This window comes from Schistocerca piceifrons, chromosome 3 (assembly GCF_021461385.2).
Source record: "Schistocerca piceifrons isolate TAMUIC-IGC-003096 chromosome 3, iqSchPice1.1, whole genome shotgun sequence".
NCBI lineage: Eukaryota > Metazoa > Arthropoda > Insecta > Orthoptera > Acrididae > Schistocerca > Schistocerca piceifrons.
Window position 1 is genome coordinate 813,729,296 of NC_060140.1, and position 19,048 is coordinate 813,748,343.

At 46.0% G+C, this 19,048-nt stretch overlaps 1 protein-coding gene across 1 annotated transcript in view; it reads left to right on the forward strand.

Moving 5' to 3' along the window:
- LOC124790031 (nucleolar protein dao-5-like) overlaps window positions 1-19,048 on the forward strand; it is a 317,366-nt gene that overhangs the window by 272,186 nt on the left and 26,132 nt on the right. The window contains exon 2 of the mRNA XM_047257586.1: window positions 16,400-18,918. Within this exon, the coding sequence (XP_047113542.1) occupies window positions 16,486-18,918 (2,433 nt within the window). The 5' untranslated portion in view covers window positions 16,400-16,485. The remainder of the gene's footprint in view (window positions 1-16,399; window positions 18,919-19,048) is intronic.

Here is a 19,048-nt window from a genome sequence, read left to right on the forward strand (position 1 = left end):
TTAACGCCCTTCGAGTCTCCTAACTGCACTCTCGTTTCTCTACAACTTGAAGACAACCTTTTACTGCCTGTATTTTGTTCTCATCACCTTTAGAATTTTAAAGAAGTATATTCCAGTCAACTTTGTTGTGTTTATGTGACACACTATAATTTGTTACAACGGATGCCGTAATAATAATAATAATAATTTCGTGTGGCTCAATGATCTGGTGCAAGTCTCAATTGTACGCCACTTCGCCGACTTGCGTGCCCCTAACCTACCCCCAGTTAGCCAAGGTCGGAAAGGAGACAGTTTACCGTGGAATCTGAACCATGTGTTGTTTCTCGCGACTCCATCACATGGTACTAGCTTTTCCAGAAAATAATACTTGGTAAGACGTAAATTCCACAGTTCCGGAACTCAAAAGAAAATTGTTTTTTTTCTCTAGGAAGAACGCAATGAGGTAAGTCTCCAGAACAAGGAGGAAAAAAACAAAAAGCATCCGATACCGTGACAATTACAGACAAGGAGCAACATATTCGCAAATAAAGCACGCGCGTTTACCATATATTGGCGAAGAACACGGCGACTGTGATCGTTGTCACAACCGACTATGCAGTGGTCGTAGTGTCCGGGGAGCCATACGATCATATTAGCCTTCATGCGAGGGAAATCAGCCTAGAAAGCAGCTTCAGCTGATCGGGTAAGTAAAGCTAGTTGTTGGCGAAACCAGGGCCAATTGTGAGGCTACATACGTTCGTTTTTTTTTTAAAAAAAACATATACGAGCCTTTGGGTAGTACTTGTACCCTGAGCAGTCTTATATGATTGAGCAAGTAAGTATATTTTGCTCTAGGTTCGGCCAATGTACCCGTTGATCTATTAGCGTGATGCTGGAGAAGTTCTTTGGTAAGTGGCTTCTCAACAATCAAAGAACAGATGGAAGATTCAATGTAAACGTTTCAGTTAGTTCACAACTGATGTTGTTTCCGACTTGAGAACATCTCGCTTTTGTTAACGAGATAATTTGATGTTCAAAAGCTGGTATATATATATAATAAAGAAAGTCGTTGTTCAGCATACAGACTTTCTGTCAGTACTTTGTAAACATCGCAAGAAGAGTTTTTTGACATTTTGCAGAGTTCTCGTCGGACCAACGCCACGGTCTATCTGCAAGACGTTTTACTTCGTCGGTATAAACCTTCGTAGATGGCGACCCAGCCAGACGGTCCTACCAAGAGTCAAGTTACGATGTCGTGAAAGTAGCGGATTCTCAACTTAAAATACAACTAAAAGAAGATAATAACTCGTTTGGCGACAGCCCTGCGGGTGGCGACCGTTATTTATGTATGGGAAATTTGCTGCATTTAAACGATATCAGAAGTTCACATTGAATACGATGAATTTTTTTCTGGTGGCGCGTTCGTAGTACGGCGCTACCAGCCGTCAGGATGTGCAGCCGTATAAAGTTGCACACACACAATTCAGTGTGATCGCAGTAGAAGACTGTCGACCGTGAAGTGTCTTAAAAAGAATTAAAAAGTGTTACTCTAAAACGTGAAGATTTTTTCATCAAATACAAGCGATATGAGTTTGACAACACCGGTCAGTAAGGGGTTGCTGCGTGAATCAACTAGATTGAATAAGATGTCACTTTAATGCGTCGTAAATAACTAATCTGTGTTGAGTGCCCCGACTGCGATAAGTGGATGCTGTTCTACTTTATTGGCAACCGCTGAGTCGTCAGTATCTTCACAACAAAAGTGACTGGCACTAAGAAGACCCGGTGTCAACAATAACGTTCACCCGCCACTGAAGTCAGCGACTATATCAGCGGCAGCTGGCAGCATGACCAGCGGCAGTATAAACCCGTCGGGACCTCGGGAAGCTGTGCTCATCTCTATGCAAGGGGTGCCACCTTCATCAGCAGTTACTGCGAATCACCAGTAATTAACAGCTATCCGGTGGCTCCGTCATGTTGTTTATATCATTTTGTAGCTTGGACTATCGTTTACTGTGTATTCAACATTCATTACAGGTTAGTTGGTTAGATGATTTTTGCAGAGGGGACTAAACAGCGAGGTTATCGGTCCCATTGGAGCCATTCCGGCATTAGCTGTAAGTTATTTAGGGAAATCACAGAAAGTCTTAACCAGGATGACCGGACGCGGTTTTGAACCGTCGTCCTCCTGAATGCGAGTCCAGTGTGCTAACCACTGCGCCACCTATCAGAAGAGAGTTTACAATGAAATCACCACAGATTTATAACTTCTTCTTTTTGTCTGACGGACAGCTTAACAGGGAGTCAAACTTTTTTTATGAATAGCTCCCAGTCTCTTAATGGGGACCTGTACACTGTTGCTAATATCAATACTACATTACCTACTTGAAGTTCACATGCACAAACCTCAAAGGGCTGATCAACACAATAGTGTTGATTATTTCCAGAACACAGAAGTTGGAATATAAAAGTGGACGTGCGACTAACAGTACGCATTCTAATCCTAACGTCAGCATAAAAGCTTCAGCAGATCCACCTTTTAAAGCGCTACCTACGGGAATCCAAATGATCTCGACCGACTCGAAAGAGACAACACTAACCCGCATACAAATAACGCAAGTAACGGCATACTGAATTCTGGTTTTTTACGTCAAGAGGAAAGAAAAAGCCGCGATGTTGGTTTAAATAAGGTAAGTCACAGTTTAATACAGATAATGATTTTTCCGCTGTGTTGTGCAGGGGGTTGAACCGTAAGTTTCAGAAGTTTTACCACACCTGGTGATATCACCTGGTGGTTTTTGTGGAAGCTTTCCAAGGAATACTAGCTGAAACGTGGAATGAGCATAATAAGACAGAATTTGGGCATGCTCAGATTAGATTAATTTAGAACCTACCGGACTTTGAACATGAGTTTAAATCGAAATATTGGAGCAATGGAGCTCAGAAGAAATTACTTTTAGAAATATTAGGGTCAAAACTGTGTAATAATAGTAACTGGAAATGCTACTGACACTTTTTGGAGCACCAGTTACATAAAGCTCAGTATGCAGATGACCCTATTAAAGAAGAACATTTGCTCGGAGCAATTATAAGTTGGCTACCTTGGCGAGTAAGGCATAAACTCCCGGACAGAGACTGGGGAAAAGTAAATAGTCTTTCAGAGTACCTCGAACATTCAGATAGTATAGAATCTCAGAGTGGAACTCCGACATCCTGTAAGATAGGTGACCTGGTTCCAGTGACAAATCATAAATGTAGTTCTCAGAGTGAGAAGTTAATTAGTAAGTTTTATCTATTGTATCTAGGACCATTTGCAATTACAAGAGTGCCACACGCCAAAGCATCAATACTGACCGACCCACCTACAAAAAAGGTGGAAGGTGTGTATGAAACTCTAGACTTGTGACCTTTCATAACAAATTGCAACTAAATGCTTATAAATAATGTCTGTATTCAAAATGAACCACATTGTTCCACTGCCTTGAGGTTGGGGGGACTGGAAGACACGCCCACTGACAAATATACACATACACATTCACACAAACACACAGATGCACACAAACACACACACACACACACACACACACACATACATACGTACGCAAACACAAAAAACGAAGAGGTACAAAATGAATTGAAAATTCTGTTAACCTTAATATAAGCTTAGGTAAACGTTGGTGAATGGATGGTGGTGATAGTGTATAATGAGTTTTAGAGTCTGAGGACCCAGGTGCCTAATCGGACAGGGAGGGGGGGAGGGGGGGGGAGTGGGGCAGGAGGTGGGCAGTCGAAATAAGTAACAGTAAGGAAGGAAGTGATGAGGGTAAACTGTAGAGACGAGTGTTTGACGCAAGAGGCTGTCTCTATAGTAATTTGTGCGTCAGGAAGGTATAGGATAAAGTGATTGAATGTGGTTGTGGAAGTAAATGCAGTGGTACGTAATAAGTACTACTTGTATAATGATTACTGTATAAGAGAATTACTTTTTTGCTTCATGTGAAGAGTACAACGTAACTCAGCAAAATTAAAATTTTCTGTGCTGTAGTTAATGTAGTGCTGTGGAATGATTGAGCTTATTAATACTTACAGTTCCACGAGTTCCTAAGTTATGTTGCATTGTAAGAGTTATCCAGGGTAAATGAGACGTTTGCCTTCAAACTACTAATCATCTTTCAAAATTTCACCGCACTTTTAAACGAAACAGTAATAATGACACATAGGTTAATAACCTTGACCATTATTTATTTATTTAGTAACAAGCAATCCTTTTTAAGGGGGTAAGAAGTTACTAGATTTTTTGGGGAAATAAGTTTTGGCTGTGTAATTGGTTCTATAATTTTCTATGGGAAAGAAGTTACAAGTGGACTAGTTGGTCTTGATTGCCTATTCTGATCAGTGAGCAAGAATAATTTCCAGTCAAATAATGTTACTGACAGAGGCAGTGGAGGCTTCAGTAAACTCCTGATCAGTTTAACGTAAGTCAGTTCTTAGGATATAATTGATGGTGAAAACAAGGCCCTCCCTCCTGTAAAGACAAGAAACTATTCTCTGTTATTGACAATTGAAGTAAAGGGATAAGTGAACAAGACTTTCACATCTGGGAACACAGTTACAAATATTTAGTTATGGTCGGATACCATAACGAAAGGGATTTATTAGACACTAGAAACAGAGTGTAAGTTGTCCCACTGGATAATGTTGTACACTGTATTGAACTGATTAGTGGCAAAGGTCTTTAAAGGATATTAATCAATGTTTCAAGAAAGCTAATTAAGAGGCTAATTTACACACAATAATTTAGAATCACAAGAAAATGAAAGTAACAGTATTTAAACATTGAACTCTGCTGAACCTCAAATGTAATACAAATTGATATTTGATGGATACTCGATAATTACTACATGTAAGTTTAAACATATTGTTCGTAAAAAAACTGTTATGATGTAAACGCCATCAATAACGCAATGGTTAGTTGAAAAGAACTATATGTACACAGAACGGACAAATTAGAGATGCTCTGTTACAAATCTTTGTTTCTGTGATGATTTAGTTTAGTGTTTCCCACGCTTACTCAATCATGGGGGTGATATACAGGCATGCGAGGCTACACGATTTTTTTTAACGTATACGAGCCTTTGAATAGCATTTGTACCCTCAGTGGTCTTGTATGATTGAGCAAGTGCGGATATTTTGAACTAGGTTCGACCAACATATAACTGGCGTTTGTTAGTTGATATATTAGTGTGATGCTGTTTTCGTTTGGTGGGAACTTCTACGTTTGAGGGACTCCCGGACCGTCGTGCTGCGACGCGGAGGATCCATACGAAGTGTTTGCGTCGTATACAGTGCTTCTTCGGAGTCTGCAACGTCGTGCGTCGCGCCATGGAACCCTCCTGGGGAAGTTCTTTGCCTAGGGGCTTCTCAATAATCAGTAATAGATGAAAGGTTCAATGTAAAACGTTTCAGTTACTTCACAATTGATGTTTTTCCGACCTCAGAACATCTCACAATTGTTAATGGAGTAAGTTGATGTTCAATGATTGATACATGTATAATAAAGAAAGTCTTTGTTCAGTATACGAACTTTCTATCTGTAGCTTGGAAACATCACAAGAAGAGTTTTTTGAACTTTTGCAGGGTTGACGTCCGACCACCGCCTGAGCCTAACTACAAGAAGTCGCGCTTCTTCGGCATGAACTCTCGCACAGTATTTTCTTTCGCAAGAGGCGATCCTGAGTGGTAATGTATCAGCTTCTTGACATATGTCGCAAAGGCCAGTCGAACGAAGACCAATGCGATGGAGGCAGTGGATGGTCGGGATCAGATTATGAATGACTGTCTACCACGAGGAGGCGACTTCCATCGGAAGGATAAGAAGACCAGCGTGAAACCACAATGTTTTTCAGGATATCAATGACGCGGCAATTTCAGCAGGTGGCTGGTGGTAAGGTGTGTCACTGATAAAACTCCCAGAAAACTTTTTATAATATAAAATTCTTGTATGTGCCGCAGTTTAGGATTGATCCGGCCAACGTCTGCAGGAGGAGTCAGTGGCCGGTCGATGATATGTAAATAAGCGAGATGTAATGGAATGAGTAGCTCGAGTGCATGTTAAGGCGTTACGTCATATAAGCAATATGGAAACCTTTACTTTGATATCTGAAAATCTCAATCCTTCAAGGGGACAGGACCTCGCTTCCAGTTCGTACCGGAGTCGAAAAATATGACTTTTCCATAGGAAACGATCGCATAGTTATATCAATTTGCGTGCTATCATCACGAGGAGCGGGAATATTTCTGTAACATAATGCACTTTACTAAAAACGTACGCATCTTAGACCGATGCTTTGTGAAGAAGACTAATGAAACGGGGTTCGTGTTCACGAATTGCCCCTTGAATGCGATCCGTTACCTTTCGCCAGTTAAGTGCACCCATGTTCATCAGGCAACGATCCACAGCAGTCCCCTACGACTTGCGGCAATCAACCGCCGTTGCTCATGGAATGACAGCTTGATGAAAAGCACGCAGTGGTAACGGTGTATTTCCGTTCATTAATGCGGTCCCCAGAGAGAGAACAAAAGGACTCCAATCTGACCTTGAGTAACGATATATCGTTAATATGACGTAGCAATACCATAACATCATCCGCAAACCCTCGCATCGAGAAGGTTTCTCCCAATATCTTCCACCCAGATAACTGAACAGCATTACGGCGAAACAGAGGTTCTAAAGAAAAGAACAAAAAAACGACATGGAGAGGGGGCTTCTCTAATTAAGTCCCGTCGGACTGTAATCTGGGGAGGCGCTTGAATACCAGTAAAAAGACTGAATAATATGATATGATTTACACTGGTCACCACCAACATCTGCATCAAAAAACTGTGACTGTCCCGTCAAATGCCTTATTAAAATCAATAAAAGGTAAGGCTCCGAGACGATGTTCCGGCAGTTGATTACAGAAGATAGGATCGTGCGCCCAGGCACACAGCTTTGCTTAACTGCAAGAATTTTGTCTATCATTGTCGACGAGCGGCTATTAACAGTCCGTGCGACATTTTTATACTCAAAATTAAGAAATGTGATCGGGCGGAATTCATCAGTCCGGTTATCTTCGGAATTGGAACAAATTCACCAATCTTGGAAGGGGCAGGAATCAAACCCTCCCGTATCACCTCATTTGTCAGTGACGTAATGGTATCTCCTATAAGAGGCCGAAATGTACATAAAATTCGTTAGGAATACCACCGAGACAATATATATGATCTTGAGTAAAGTCACTTAGAAACTCATCATTTAATGCTGAAGTACCATGTGAAACGTAACCTCAGAAAAATTAATGAATTACTGTGCTGAAAAACCTCTACATTATTTGATTTTCAAACAGCTGAGCAAAAATTAACGTACTCAGACATTTCTCTCTTTACTTATTGTGATCAACAAAATGGTTCAAATGGCTCTGAGCACTATGGGACTCAACTGCTGAGGTCATTAGTCCCCTAGAACTTAGAACTAGTTAAACCTAACTAACCTAAGGACATCACAAACATCCATGCCCGAGACAGGATTCGAACCTGCGACCGTAGCGGTCTTGCGGTTCCAGACTGCAGCGCCTTTAACCGCACGGCCACATCGGCTGGCTGTGATCAACAGTAAACTGACACACAATATTTTTTTTTAGAGAACAAACAATGTATTTACCTTAATAATGTTCAAAAGTCATCATATATATATCAGTTCATGATATACAGTATTACAAATTTACTCTTTCTGGCGGACACACGTCCAGATCGCCCGCTCTTAAAATTCTGCCGTCTCTCTCTCTCTACATCCACCACTGCTGGCGGCTCACCTCCAACTGCGCAACGCTACGCGCTGTTCACATCCAGCTGCCCAACACTACAATAGCAAATATTCCAACAATGCAAACCAGCCACAGACTTCCCACAGCACAGTCAGCGATTTTCATATAGAGCGCTACGTGGCGTTACCAACATAAAAACCTAAACTGCCTACTTACACATGCAATCCAGGATAGGAGTGAATGCATCAGGGGAAATCATTTCAGTAACACGGACTGTTGTTCTTTAACTGAAGAAGCTTCGCCTTAACACGGTGGACATCTATAATCCGTGAGGGAGCTTATCAGGCACCTTCATAATGTTGTCGTAAGACAGAATAATAAAATTCCTGGGTCTGCCGCAGATCCGTCGCCCTCTCGGCGCCATAACGAATTCACGCTTTCCGGAGCAGTGATTTGTCACGCCCTAACCGCCATTCCATAAGAAAATGGTAACGGTTCTGGAAACGCTAGCAACGGGTTCAAACCTCTCATATGATAATCTCGACGGGAGGGTCCATTAAGAGCGCTCTGTTCAACATTCATGAGAGACGAAACAGTTTTACTAGTTGCGGCACATGATTTAAGTTTACAACTGCGGCACAGTGATCAGTTAAACAAGTGGGTATGACGTCTGCCGCTAACAGTTGCCCACATAAAGAATCAGAAAGACAAAAACGATTAAGTCTGCTGCGCGAAGTACCTGCAAAATGCGTATACGTGATGAGATTGGGACAGTCACAGTCTCATCCACAGGACGGAAACCACAGATAAAATCGCCGCCTGACAGAAGTTTCTGCCGAGTTTTACGCAGTAAACTACATCCTCTTTTTAAAAAAGCGCTCGTCCGATCCACAGGATGCAAAACACAGTTAAAATCTCCACCTGACAGGGGTTTCTACCGAGCTTTACGCAGTAAACTATATCCTCTTTTTAAAAACACGCTCGTTGTGGAATAGCCTGATCCTGATGGGGCATAAAGAAGATTAAAAACAAGGTCACAAAAAGTGCAGCCTATCTCTCGCCCGTTATCAATCGGTCTGTGATATTCCCTCTCTGTAAAATAACGCAGTACCAATAGATAGTTCGGGAGCCGCATTTAATAAGGGAGGAAACCTCGGATATAAAAATGATCAGATAACACTTCTTGCAAAAATGTCACGGGTGCTCTTGAATCGTAAATCAATTGTCGCAGCGTCACAAGTCTAATATCGGAACTAATTCTGTCCACATTCAAAGTAAGGAGAGTATAGGCCAGCTTCCAGTTAGTACGACAGCAATTCAGATGACTACTTGTGACTTTTAAGTTCGTGTATGACAGATGAATTTCAACGTAAGGTGCTGCATCCCTCTCCTCCACACTCTGTATATGTTTTTTCTTTCCCCTTTCTTTTTTCGCGACGCCGCACGCTCAGATTGAAAATGCTGTTTATTGTGGCTTTGAGGGGACGCGACTTCCGCATGCGGAGATTCAGTATCAGGCGCAGAGGACGAAGTCAGCACACCACAATCCTCCATTTGTGGGCAGTGTGGCTGCTGAGAATCGGCGGAAATGAAAGCTAATGGTATGTCTTTTACCGTCACCACGTGTTCCACTGACATACTTGTGCCCATCTGGGTCTGATCAGCAGCGGCCTGTGGCATGCTTTCCCCATTCTGGAGCCCAGAAGAAGGGTGGACATACCTTACAGAATCAGGGATGCCCGGCAAGATCGTCAATATAGTAAGGAGCTCTGGAATAGGTCCATCCTCCTGTAATCCTGAAGAGTCATTATCGATCACGGGAGACGTATCGGAGGAGTTGCTGGGGGCTTTCGGATCTTGAACAGCAGCTGACATGTTATCACCCAGTCTGAACTAGGCGAGGGGAGAGGGGAAGAGAAATCGTCTGACTCCTCACTGCTTTCCACTAAGCAATGATTCGGGTTGCCCTCAGGAACTTGGTTAGCACAATGGCCGTCACTTGGGGAACGAGATCCGCTAAAGTTAGCCTTTACGGTATTCATAAGCGCATCCTGAGACCATAACAGGACGCGAGCAATTTTTACGGAAGTGTCGACACTCATTACATATAAAATAGGTTCCTATTTGTCTTGTGTAAATTATATGTACTCTGTTGTGGGTTGGCAGGAGAGCCAACACCGTATTATTAGAGGAAGCCAAAAGGCACGCGTTTTAGCTCACGCAGGCTGGCGTGAGGTCTGGAACAGGACAAGGAAATTAGACTTTAGAAAAACGGACGTAGCTGGTGGAATACTTAACTTTAATCCATTAATGATGAGCGTCGCTCTTGACTGTACATGACTCAGTATCAATAGTAACTGGTAATGGCGCCTTGCTAGGTCGTAGCAAATGACGTAGCTGAAGGCTATGCTAACTACCGTCTCGGCAAATGAGAGCGTATTTTGTCAGTGAACCATCGCTAGCAAAGTCGGTTGTACAACTGGGGCGAGTGCTAGGAAGTCTCTCTAGGCCTGCCGTGTGGCGGCGCTCGGTCTGCAATCACTGATAGTGGCGACACGCGGGTCCGACGTATACTAACGGACCGCGGCCGATTTAAAGGCTACCACCTAGCAAGTGTGGTGTCTGGCGGTGACACCACATTCCTCCCCCGCAAGTCGGCGCACGGTTGTGGCATAAGGTTTCCGCCCGCCGTGGGGAGGACCCCATGTTGACGTATGCGACGAGGTGGGGAGCCTAACAACAGGCGAGGCTGTGCCACCCGCACCCTGCCATTCGGACCTCGGGGAGCTAGGAAACGCCTGAAAACCTGCTCCAGGGTGCACGCCAACATGCGGTGTATGCGCCCGCAGAGAGACAGGAGGGGCCGAAGGGTCGACCTCCATCGCGCCGGGGCACCCGACGGGCGAAGACGACATATGGTCCGGAGCGGGCAAAAGTTCCATGTCGGAGGACAACTGGTCACGGGAAACGATAGACGGCGCGTGACCCAGGGAGGCGCCCGGCAGTTGCAGCGACGCGTCCACTGCAGGCGTCGCTGGCGGGAGAACAGGCGGCGGCGGCGGCGGCGGCGGCGCGACGCCATGGGGCAAAATGGAAGGCAGCGTCAGTAACACCTGGGGCTGAGGCGAGCCACTAGATGGGTCCCCAGGGCGCTGACCGGACGGCACCGTCGCTGAAAGCAGACGGCGAGCGGCAGATCCCATGCGACGACAGAGGCGCAGCTGATTGAGATGCCGACACACCTCACCAGAGGCCCCCAAAACCAGATACATAGCGCGGCCTAGGCAGCGAAGAATGCGCCCTTCGACCCAACGCCTTGAACCTCGATAGTTGCGGTAGTAGACAACGTCGCCTGGGGCAAAAGCAGGTGTCTGCCGCTGCACCGAAACCTGATGCGGCGGATGTAGCAAAGACATCAAGGTTCGATGAGGGCGACCGTGGAGTAACTCAACCGGCGAGCGACCATCTCGGGGCTGAGAGCGATACGAGGACAAAAAGAGCAATAACGCGTCCTCCCGAGAATGCGACTCTTTCAACTTCAACATCTGTGACTCGAAAGTCCTGACCAATCGTTCAGCAGCACCGTTTGACTGTGGCGAAAACGGCGCGGACGTCAGATGTTGAATACCATTGGCCTTGCAGAATGACTGAAACTCTGCAGACACGAATTGTGGGCCATTGTCGGAAACAATAGTCTGTGGAAGACCTTCAATGCAAAAGATAGCAGATAACGCTTGGATGGTGGCAGATGACGTTGTGGAAGATATCCGGACAACAAAAGGAAAATTACTGAATGAATCTACCACAACCAACCATCGAGCATTCCAGAATGGACCAGCAAAAGCGATGTGTAAGCGTTGCCAAGGGGAAGTGGCTTTTGGCCATGCAAAGAATTCCCGCGGTGGTGCAGATTGTTGTTCAGCACACACCATGCAAGAAGAGCACATATTCGTAATCGCGGCATCGAGTCCGAACCAAGTACAGTGCTGACGAGCAAGTTGTTTCGTTCTCACTATACCCCAATGTCCTTGGTGGAGAAGCCGTAAGACAGAGGACTGTAACGAACGTGGGACCACGACCCTGGACTGATCATTATCAGAACGCAACAGCAAAACACCACGTTGTACAAAAAGTCTCTCCCGGTGACCAAAAAATCGGCGAACCAACGGATCCCCGATCCGTGACTTTGACAAGGGCCATTGCGTAGCAACAAAACAGAGAACGGTAGCAAGGACAGGGTCGGCAGCTGTGGCTGGAGCTACACGACGAAAATCAATCGGAAACGATTCGACCACGTCGTCGGTTTCCGAATCAATGAACATGCAAGCAAGTTCGGAGGAATCGAATGCTCTATCCTCAGCAACAGGCAAACGGGGCAACGCATCGGCGTTTCTGTGCTTAGCAGTGGACCGATACAAGATATCGTAGCGGTACTGCGAGAGGAAAATAGACCAGCGAATGAATTTCTGCGCTGTACGTGGAGGTACAGGCTTGGTCGGATGAAAAAGCGATGTCAAAGGTTTGTGGTCTGCGATGATGGTAAAGTGATGACCATACAAGATATCATGAAACTTTGTAACACCAAATACGAGAGCCAATGCTTCTTCCTCGATCTGTGAATAATTTCTTTGAGCAGACGAGAGCAATTTTGACGCAAAGGCAAGAGGGCGATCGTGCGATCCATCTTTGCGCGCAGGCACAGCACCGATCCCGAAATCCGATGCATCCACCATCAACAAAAGGGGCTTCTGGGGATCGAATGGCGTAAGGCAAGCATTGGAAAGCAACGCCGATTTCAACTGGCGAAAGACGCGTTCGCATTCCGTCGTCCAGACGAACGGAACACCTTTACGGCGTAAGCGATGAAGTGGAGCTGAAATGGAAGAGGCGTGTGGGATATAACTGTTATAGTAATTTATTTTTCCCAGCACACTCTGTAGCTGCTGCAAATTCTGCGGCGAAGGCAAGTCTTGTATGGCACAAAGGTGCTCTGGACTGGGATGTATGCCTTAGGCATTGAGTACATGTCCCAGATAGGGTAAGTCACGAGCAAAAAACACACATTTGTCCTTCCGAAAGCAAAGACCATTTTGTCGCAAGACCTGAAATAATGTTCTGAGATTGGCTAAATGTTCTTCTTCCGTCTTTCCGGAGATCACAATATCGTCCAGATAGTTTGCTGCAGTAGGGGCCGACGCACAAACAGTTTGTAGATATTGCTGAAACAATGCAGGGGCGGATGCACACTCGAATGGCAGTCGTTTGAATCGATACAAACCAAGATGCGTGTTAACCACCAAAACGCGCTGGGATTCTTCGTCCACCGGTATTTGCAAGTACGCATCTGCTAGCTCCAACTTCGAAAAATATTTACCCGGGAACAGTTTGTCAGAAGGCTCTTCCGGGAGGGGTAAAGGAAAAGTTGCAGTCACTAGTTGTGGATTCACTGTTGCCTTGAAGTCCACACAAAGTCTCAATTTTCCAGAAGGTTTTGGCAAAATTACTAAGGGTGGTGCCCAGAGAGAAGCCTGCACACGTTCAATTACACCTTGTGATTCCAAATCGTGTAATGTGTTTGCGACCTCATCATGCAATGCATGGGGAACATTGCGCGCTCTGAAAAACTTTGGTTGCGCGTTTACTTTCAGTTCCAAATGTGCTTTATAGTTCTTAGCGCAACCGAGGCCCGGTGCAAAAATGTCTGCAAATTCTTCACATAGACGAGAAACACTGTCTGAAGGCACAGTCTGGTTCACTGATAGGACCTGATTTACTATAGACAAGTTAAACAACTGAAATAAATCGAAATCAAACAAGTTCACTGCAGAAGAAGAACGAAGGACGTAAACTGACACTAGTTTTGTTTGTTCCTTGTATGTTGCAAGAAGGCTGCACTGTCCTACCACAGGGATCTTGTGAGCCGAATAGGTAGTTAACTGAACAGTTGTGGCACGCAACGGAGGTGTGCCCAGCAGTTTGTAAGTGTCTTGATTGATCAGTGAAACTGCAGCCCCGGTATCGAGCTGGAATGGTATCACTTTGCCATTAATGTCCAAGTCCACAAAAAGTTTATTGTCCTGCTGACGACAAGAGTGACTGTCTCATGCAACGTGATCTGACACTGGTATAAAATCACTTGCGACTTGACGGGAGTGCCGGCGACGTCGACGCACACTATTTGTGGGACGAACACAGTCGCTGTTAGAGAGAGTGGCACTGGGCGGAGTGGCATGAACTATATGAATTTCCATGGGCGAAGTGTCGCGAGCCGGAGTATCCTTGGTTCGATTCCGATTCCGGCGCGAAGCAAAGGGCCTGGAATGGTTTTGAGCTTCCGATCTGAGGTTTTTCTGGCAAACACTTTGAACATGTCCTTTTTTATTACAGTAAAAGCAAATAGCTTGGCGTGATGGGCAATTCTCACGCGAATGTCTAGTAGCACACCGCGGGCATGATTTTAGCACTGCATTTGCTTTCCAGCGTGGTACACGTGGCTGAGAGCCTGGCGGCAGCGGCGCAGTTGGGCGCGAGGACTGTTTACTGTTCCTTGCAGCTCGCCCGGCGGGCCGGTTAACCTGACACATGGCTGGCGAAGTTTCAAATGATTCCTGAGCAAAGTCAAGTGTGTCCTGCCGATCCAATATGTCCATCACTTGTTGAAAGGAAGGATTGGCTAGTTTCAAAATCTGTTCCCGTATGCGAACATCAGAAACGTTCTGTGCAGTTGCATCACGCACCATAGTATCTGAATAAGGGAGTCCACATTGACACTCAAAAGCACAATCCCTAGTAAGGCCTTGCAAGGTTGCAACCCACTCCCGATTAGTCTGACCTGCCGTACGTTTTGTACGAAAGAAGGTATACCGTTTAGCAACTACATTGACTGATTCTTTGAAATATGCATCTAATGCAGACAAAATTTCGTCGTAGGACAGAGCTGCTACGTCACATCGGGGAAATAATTTGACTATCACACGGTATGTGTGCACCCCGACGGAGGACAATAAAAAAGGCTGCCGCTCGTTACCTTGAATTCTGTAGGAGGCGAGATGGAATCCAAATTGGCGTGACCACTCCGTCCCGCTTTCCAGTGCAGCATCAAAAGGACAAAAAGTTGGTGCAACTGCGTGTTGTGGCTGCGTTAGCGGTGGAGCGGCGGCTGCCACATCGTATTGCATTGCACGTTGACCCTGGATGAGCTGTCCAAGGGCATCCAGTAAGGCCTGCGTCTGCTGATTCTGTAAGCGATAAAATTCGGACAGTACATCTGGAGATGGTGGCGAAGCCATTTCACAAGTAAATCAGGGCAGTATAGTTACGAACGCGGTGTTGCCTCATCGCCAATGTTGTGGGTTGGCAGGAGAGCCAACACTGTATTATTAGAGGAAGCCAAAAGGCACGCGTTTTAGCTCACGCAGGCTGGCGTGAGGTCTGGAACAGGACAAGGAAATTAGACTTTAGAAAAACGGATGTAGCTGGTGGAATTAATGATGAGCGTCGCTCTTGACTGTACATGACTCAGTATCAATAGTAACTGGTAATGGCGCCTTGCTAGGTCGTAGCAAATGACGTAGCTGAAGGCTATGCTAACTATCGTCTCGGCAAATGAGAGCGTATTTTGTCAGTGAACCATCGCTAGCAAAGTCGGTTGTACAACTGGGGCGAGTGCTAGGAAGTCTCTCTAGACCTGCCGTGTGGCGGCGCTCGGTCTGCAATCACTGATAGTGGTGACACGCGGGTCCGACGTATACTAACGGACCGCGGCCGATTTAAAGGCTACCACCTAGCAAGTGTGGTGTCTGATGGTGACACCACATACTCGGTATCCACACGTTTGCAAATGAGAGTAGATACTGCGTTTTACCACCATGTCCACGGATCGAACACCACTATACACGTGTAAACGATGTTGAGTGGACCAGCATTCCTGGCTGTATATTCCGTATGTTCCCAACCGGAAGCAGGATGGTCTTGAGGAAACTGTCATCAGTTTTGGGTGGATGGTAAAACACCCAGCATTCGTATATTCCATCTCCACGCTTGTCGGAATAGCCAAGCTATTAGAACCATCGTAATAGTAAAAGGGACTTGCTGTCTGTGGTGCAAAAGAAGGCTGTCCACCTGAAGTGGATCTAGAAACTTGACATCAGACACATACGATTCAGAATAGAAGTAAGCCATATGAACATGTTCCGAAGTTATCTTGAACGTGTCTACAAGCTAATCATGAATTTCCAATGAACCTGGCGGACTTGTCAAAACTAAAACTGATGGTACTTGTACGTGGAATTTTCCTGGGTGCCATGGACCACATCACGGCGCAAGGCAACGCCACCTCAAAATTGATTCACAAACATGAGAGGGAGAAACAACGATGCAGAGCGCACAAGGACTCTTACGACATTAAAGGAAGCTCTCGCAGCTCTGCAATAGAGACATAACCAGTGGAACCTACTGGCCCGACGCGCGAAGCGGGAATGTGCCCCTAGACCACCAGGCCTGACATAATGTAATGCTGTGTGACGAACCTTGTGCCAAACATACATATCTCCCTGACTGGTTGGAATTAAGCAGCAAAATCCTGGCAGTAACATTATTTTGGTAATTTTATGTTTCAGACTCCGAGCGAAGGCAGCTATGTCTGAATGCGTTCCGACGCATTTGGCTGTTTGAGGAAGATGACGACCGCCGCTCAGTAGCTGCGATGGACAGCGATAAGGAGAGAACAGATGGTGCAGAAGAGGAAGACGACGACAAAAAGCAGAAGAGCGTGGAGGCAGGGGCGCCATCTGCCGGTGGAGCGGCTGTCCGCAAGGAAGACGCTGTAGCGGTCAAGAAAGAATCCTCCGCGAAGGAACAGAAACCGGGCGGTGGTCGCGCGCCACCTCCGGTTCGGCTGCGGGTGAGCGCCCAGAAGCCCAAGGACCTGCCGCTGAAAGAGGCAGCGCCGACGCCGTCCGCCGAGCGTGGCGGAGAGCAGGTGGAGAAGACCAAAGCCAGCAGGCCGACACAGAGGGATCCAGCGAAGGCGGTGATGAAGCCGGGGAGGAGCGCGGAGCAGAGCGACACGCGTGCGGCGTCCAAGTCGCCGTGCAGGAAGAGAGAGACTTCACCCAGGTTGACCACTAGGAAGGAGCCGTCGCCGAAGAGGGTCACGGCCGAGCCAAAGTCTCCCCTCTCGCAGAGGCGGGCAGAAGCGAGTGCGAGGCACGGGGCTTGTCAGGAAGCTGCCACCGGGAGGGATGAAGGGCGCGGCGCCAGGTCGCCACGCGACGACAAAGCCAGCACGCCATCTCCTGGTGGCTCGCCCAAGAGACTCCAGCAGACATCTGGTTCGAGGAGAACGAGCGGAGCCGGCCCTGATGCCAGACGCTCGGAGGAACAGCTGAAAGTGTCGCCTCAGCGGAAAGCCAGGTCTCCAACAGAGATGAAAACTGCGAGCCCTTCTTCCCGGGGCTCTCCCGGCACGAAAAAAAAGATCACGTCGCCAAGACAGGGAGAAACCTCTCCAAAGCGAGTGCCAAAGTCGAAGACCAGTTCATATCGTCAGAAGGACAGAGAATCATCGGAGAGCCTCCAAGAGGAGCATGTTAAGGAAGCCGTGCCTAAAACCAAGTGTAGGCCACCCGAAGATGTCGGCGCTCCTAAGATCTCAGAAGATGCTTCTGATTACAGCAAACAGGAAGCAAAGACGACCGATTCTGGAGGGAGTTCCGAAGCGGGTAAATCAGAGGATCACAGTTCTAAACCAACAGTACGTCAGACAATGTTTACAGCAGAACATCGACATGATCAACCAACGCTACAAACGAACGGAAATGGCAACGTACCACTTGCTAGAGAAAGTACTGCAAGACCGCAGTTCGAGAGAGAGCCACAACATATCAGCGAGACAAACCAGCAACGAAAGGATGATGGAAATACTGCAAAAACGACAGAAACTAAAGAGACTCCGAAGGTGAACAGCGTTCCGGAGCAGAGTCCAAGCTTTCATGAGCAGAGTCACCCAGAATATGGCAAGAAGACACAAAACATGGCCGAGACGTCTCTCTCCGAAATAAAACTATCTTCCGATAAACGCCCAGCATCTATCTGTGTTAGTGGCGAGATAGGAGGCAACGCTTCTGCTGGGGAAACTGAATTGTCTACAAAAGAAGCACTCACTTTGCGAAATAACGCGATACAGACATATTTCAGTGATCCACAGAATCAGTCAGATAAACTACAAAGTGTTACAGGAGCCTCTCATCCAGACGATACCAAAGAAGATGTAACAGAAGAGGAGTGTAACACCAGCGAACTGTTGACCTTGGAGAGGAAGAAAAAGGATGAGAAGAACAGCACGATTAAAGGATTACCTGAGGCACGAAATGCTAATCAGCCAGAAAATATGCACAAACCGACAGTCACTAGCGGCCTGAGGAGATCCGAGAGCGAAAAATGCCCGTCTGAGAAGAAAAAGAGAGTACACTCCGACAGCAGTGTGAGAAACAAGAGAGACAAATCTGCAGGCAGAATATTTGAAGAAACAGAGGAAAAGAGAAAGACCAAGAACAAATCTGAAAAAACACAGGAGGACAAATTTCATGTCGACTCGCTCCACGAAAAACTCTTGCAAGGAGAAGGAACTATAAGGAAAATAGCAAAAGCGGACACGATGAAGAGTGACATAAATTTGTCCTCTCCCACTCGGAAGACGTTAAGAACAAAGATACCAGATGGGTACCAGGAACTGGTTAATAAAGAGAAAGTAAGAGATGAGAAACTTCAGAGACTGGAGAATCGCAATGTTTTTCCCGACAATGATGCGAAATGCTTCAGTAAGCTTACAAACAAACATCTAAAGAATGTGAACGGAGCGAATATTACGTTAACGTCTTCTCCTCAAAATAAATACTCCGCAACCGATGAACCTCGAATTAATCATTTAAATGGTCAAGAACAGCCACAGAAACTTGATACACATGGACAAGCTCAGATTTCAAGGGCTAAGGAAGCACAGGTGGAAGATGAATCTTCTGGATGTGGGGGACTTCAAGGGAGAAAATGTCCAGTTTATTTTGGTGTCAAAAGCTATCTGCATCAGTTCTATGACTCAGATCCGTCAGGACTACAATCATACGAAGCTTACTTAGAGGTACATAACTATTTTCCAGTTCATGTAATTTCTTCTGGTCTAATCCCCTAATTAGCAACCCAGTACAGTTTTGTAGCATGTTTTCTGCTTCTAGAGGTTACTGCAAGCAGCACACAAATAACATAAACAA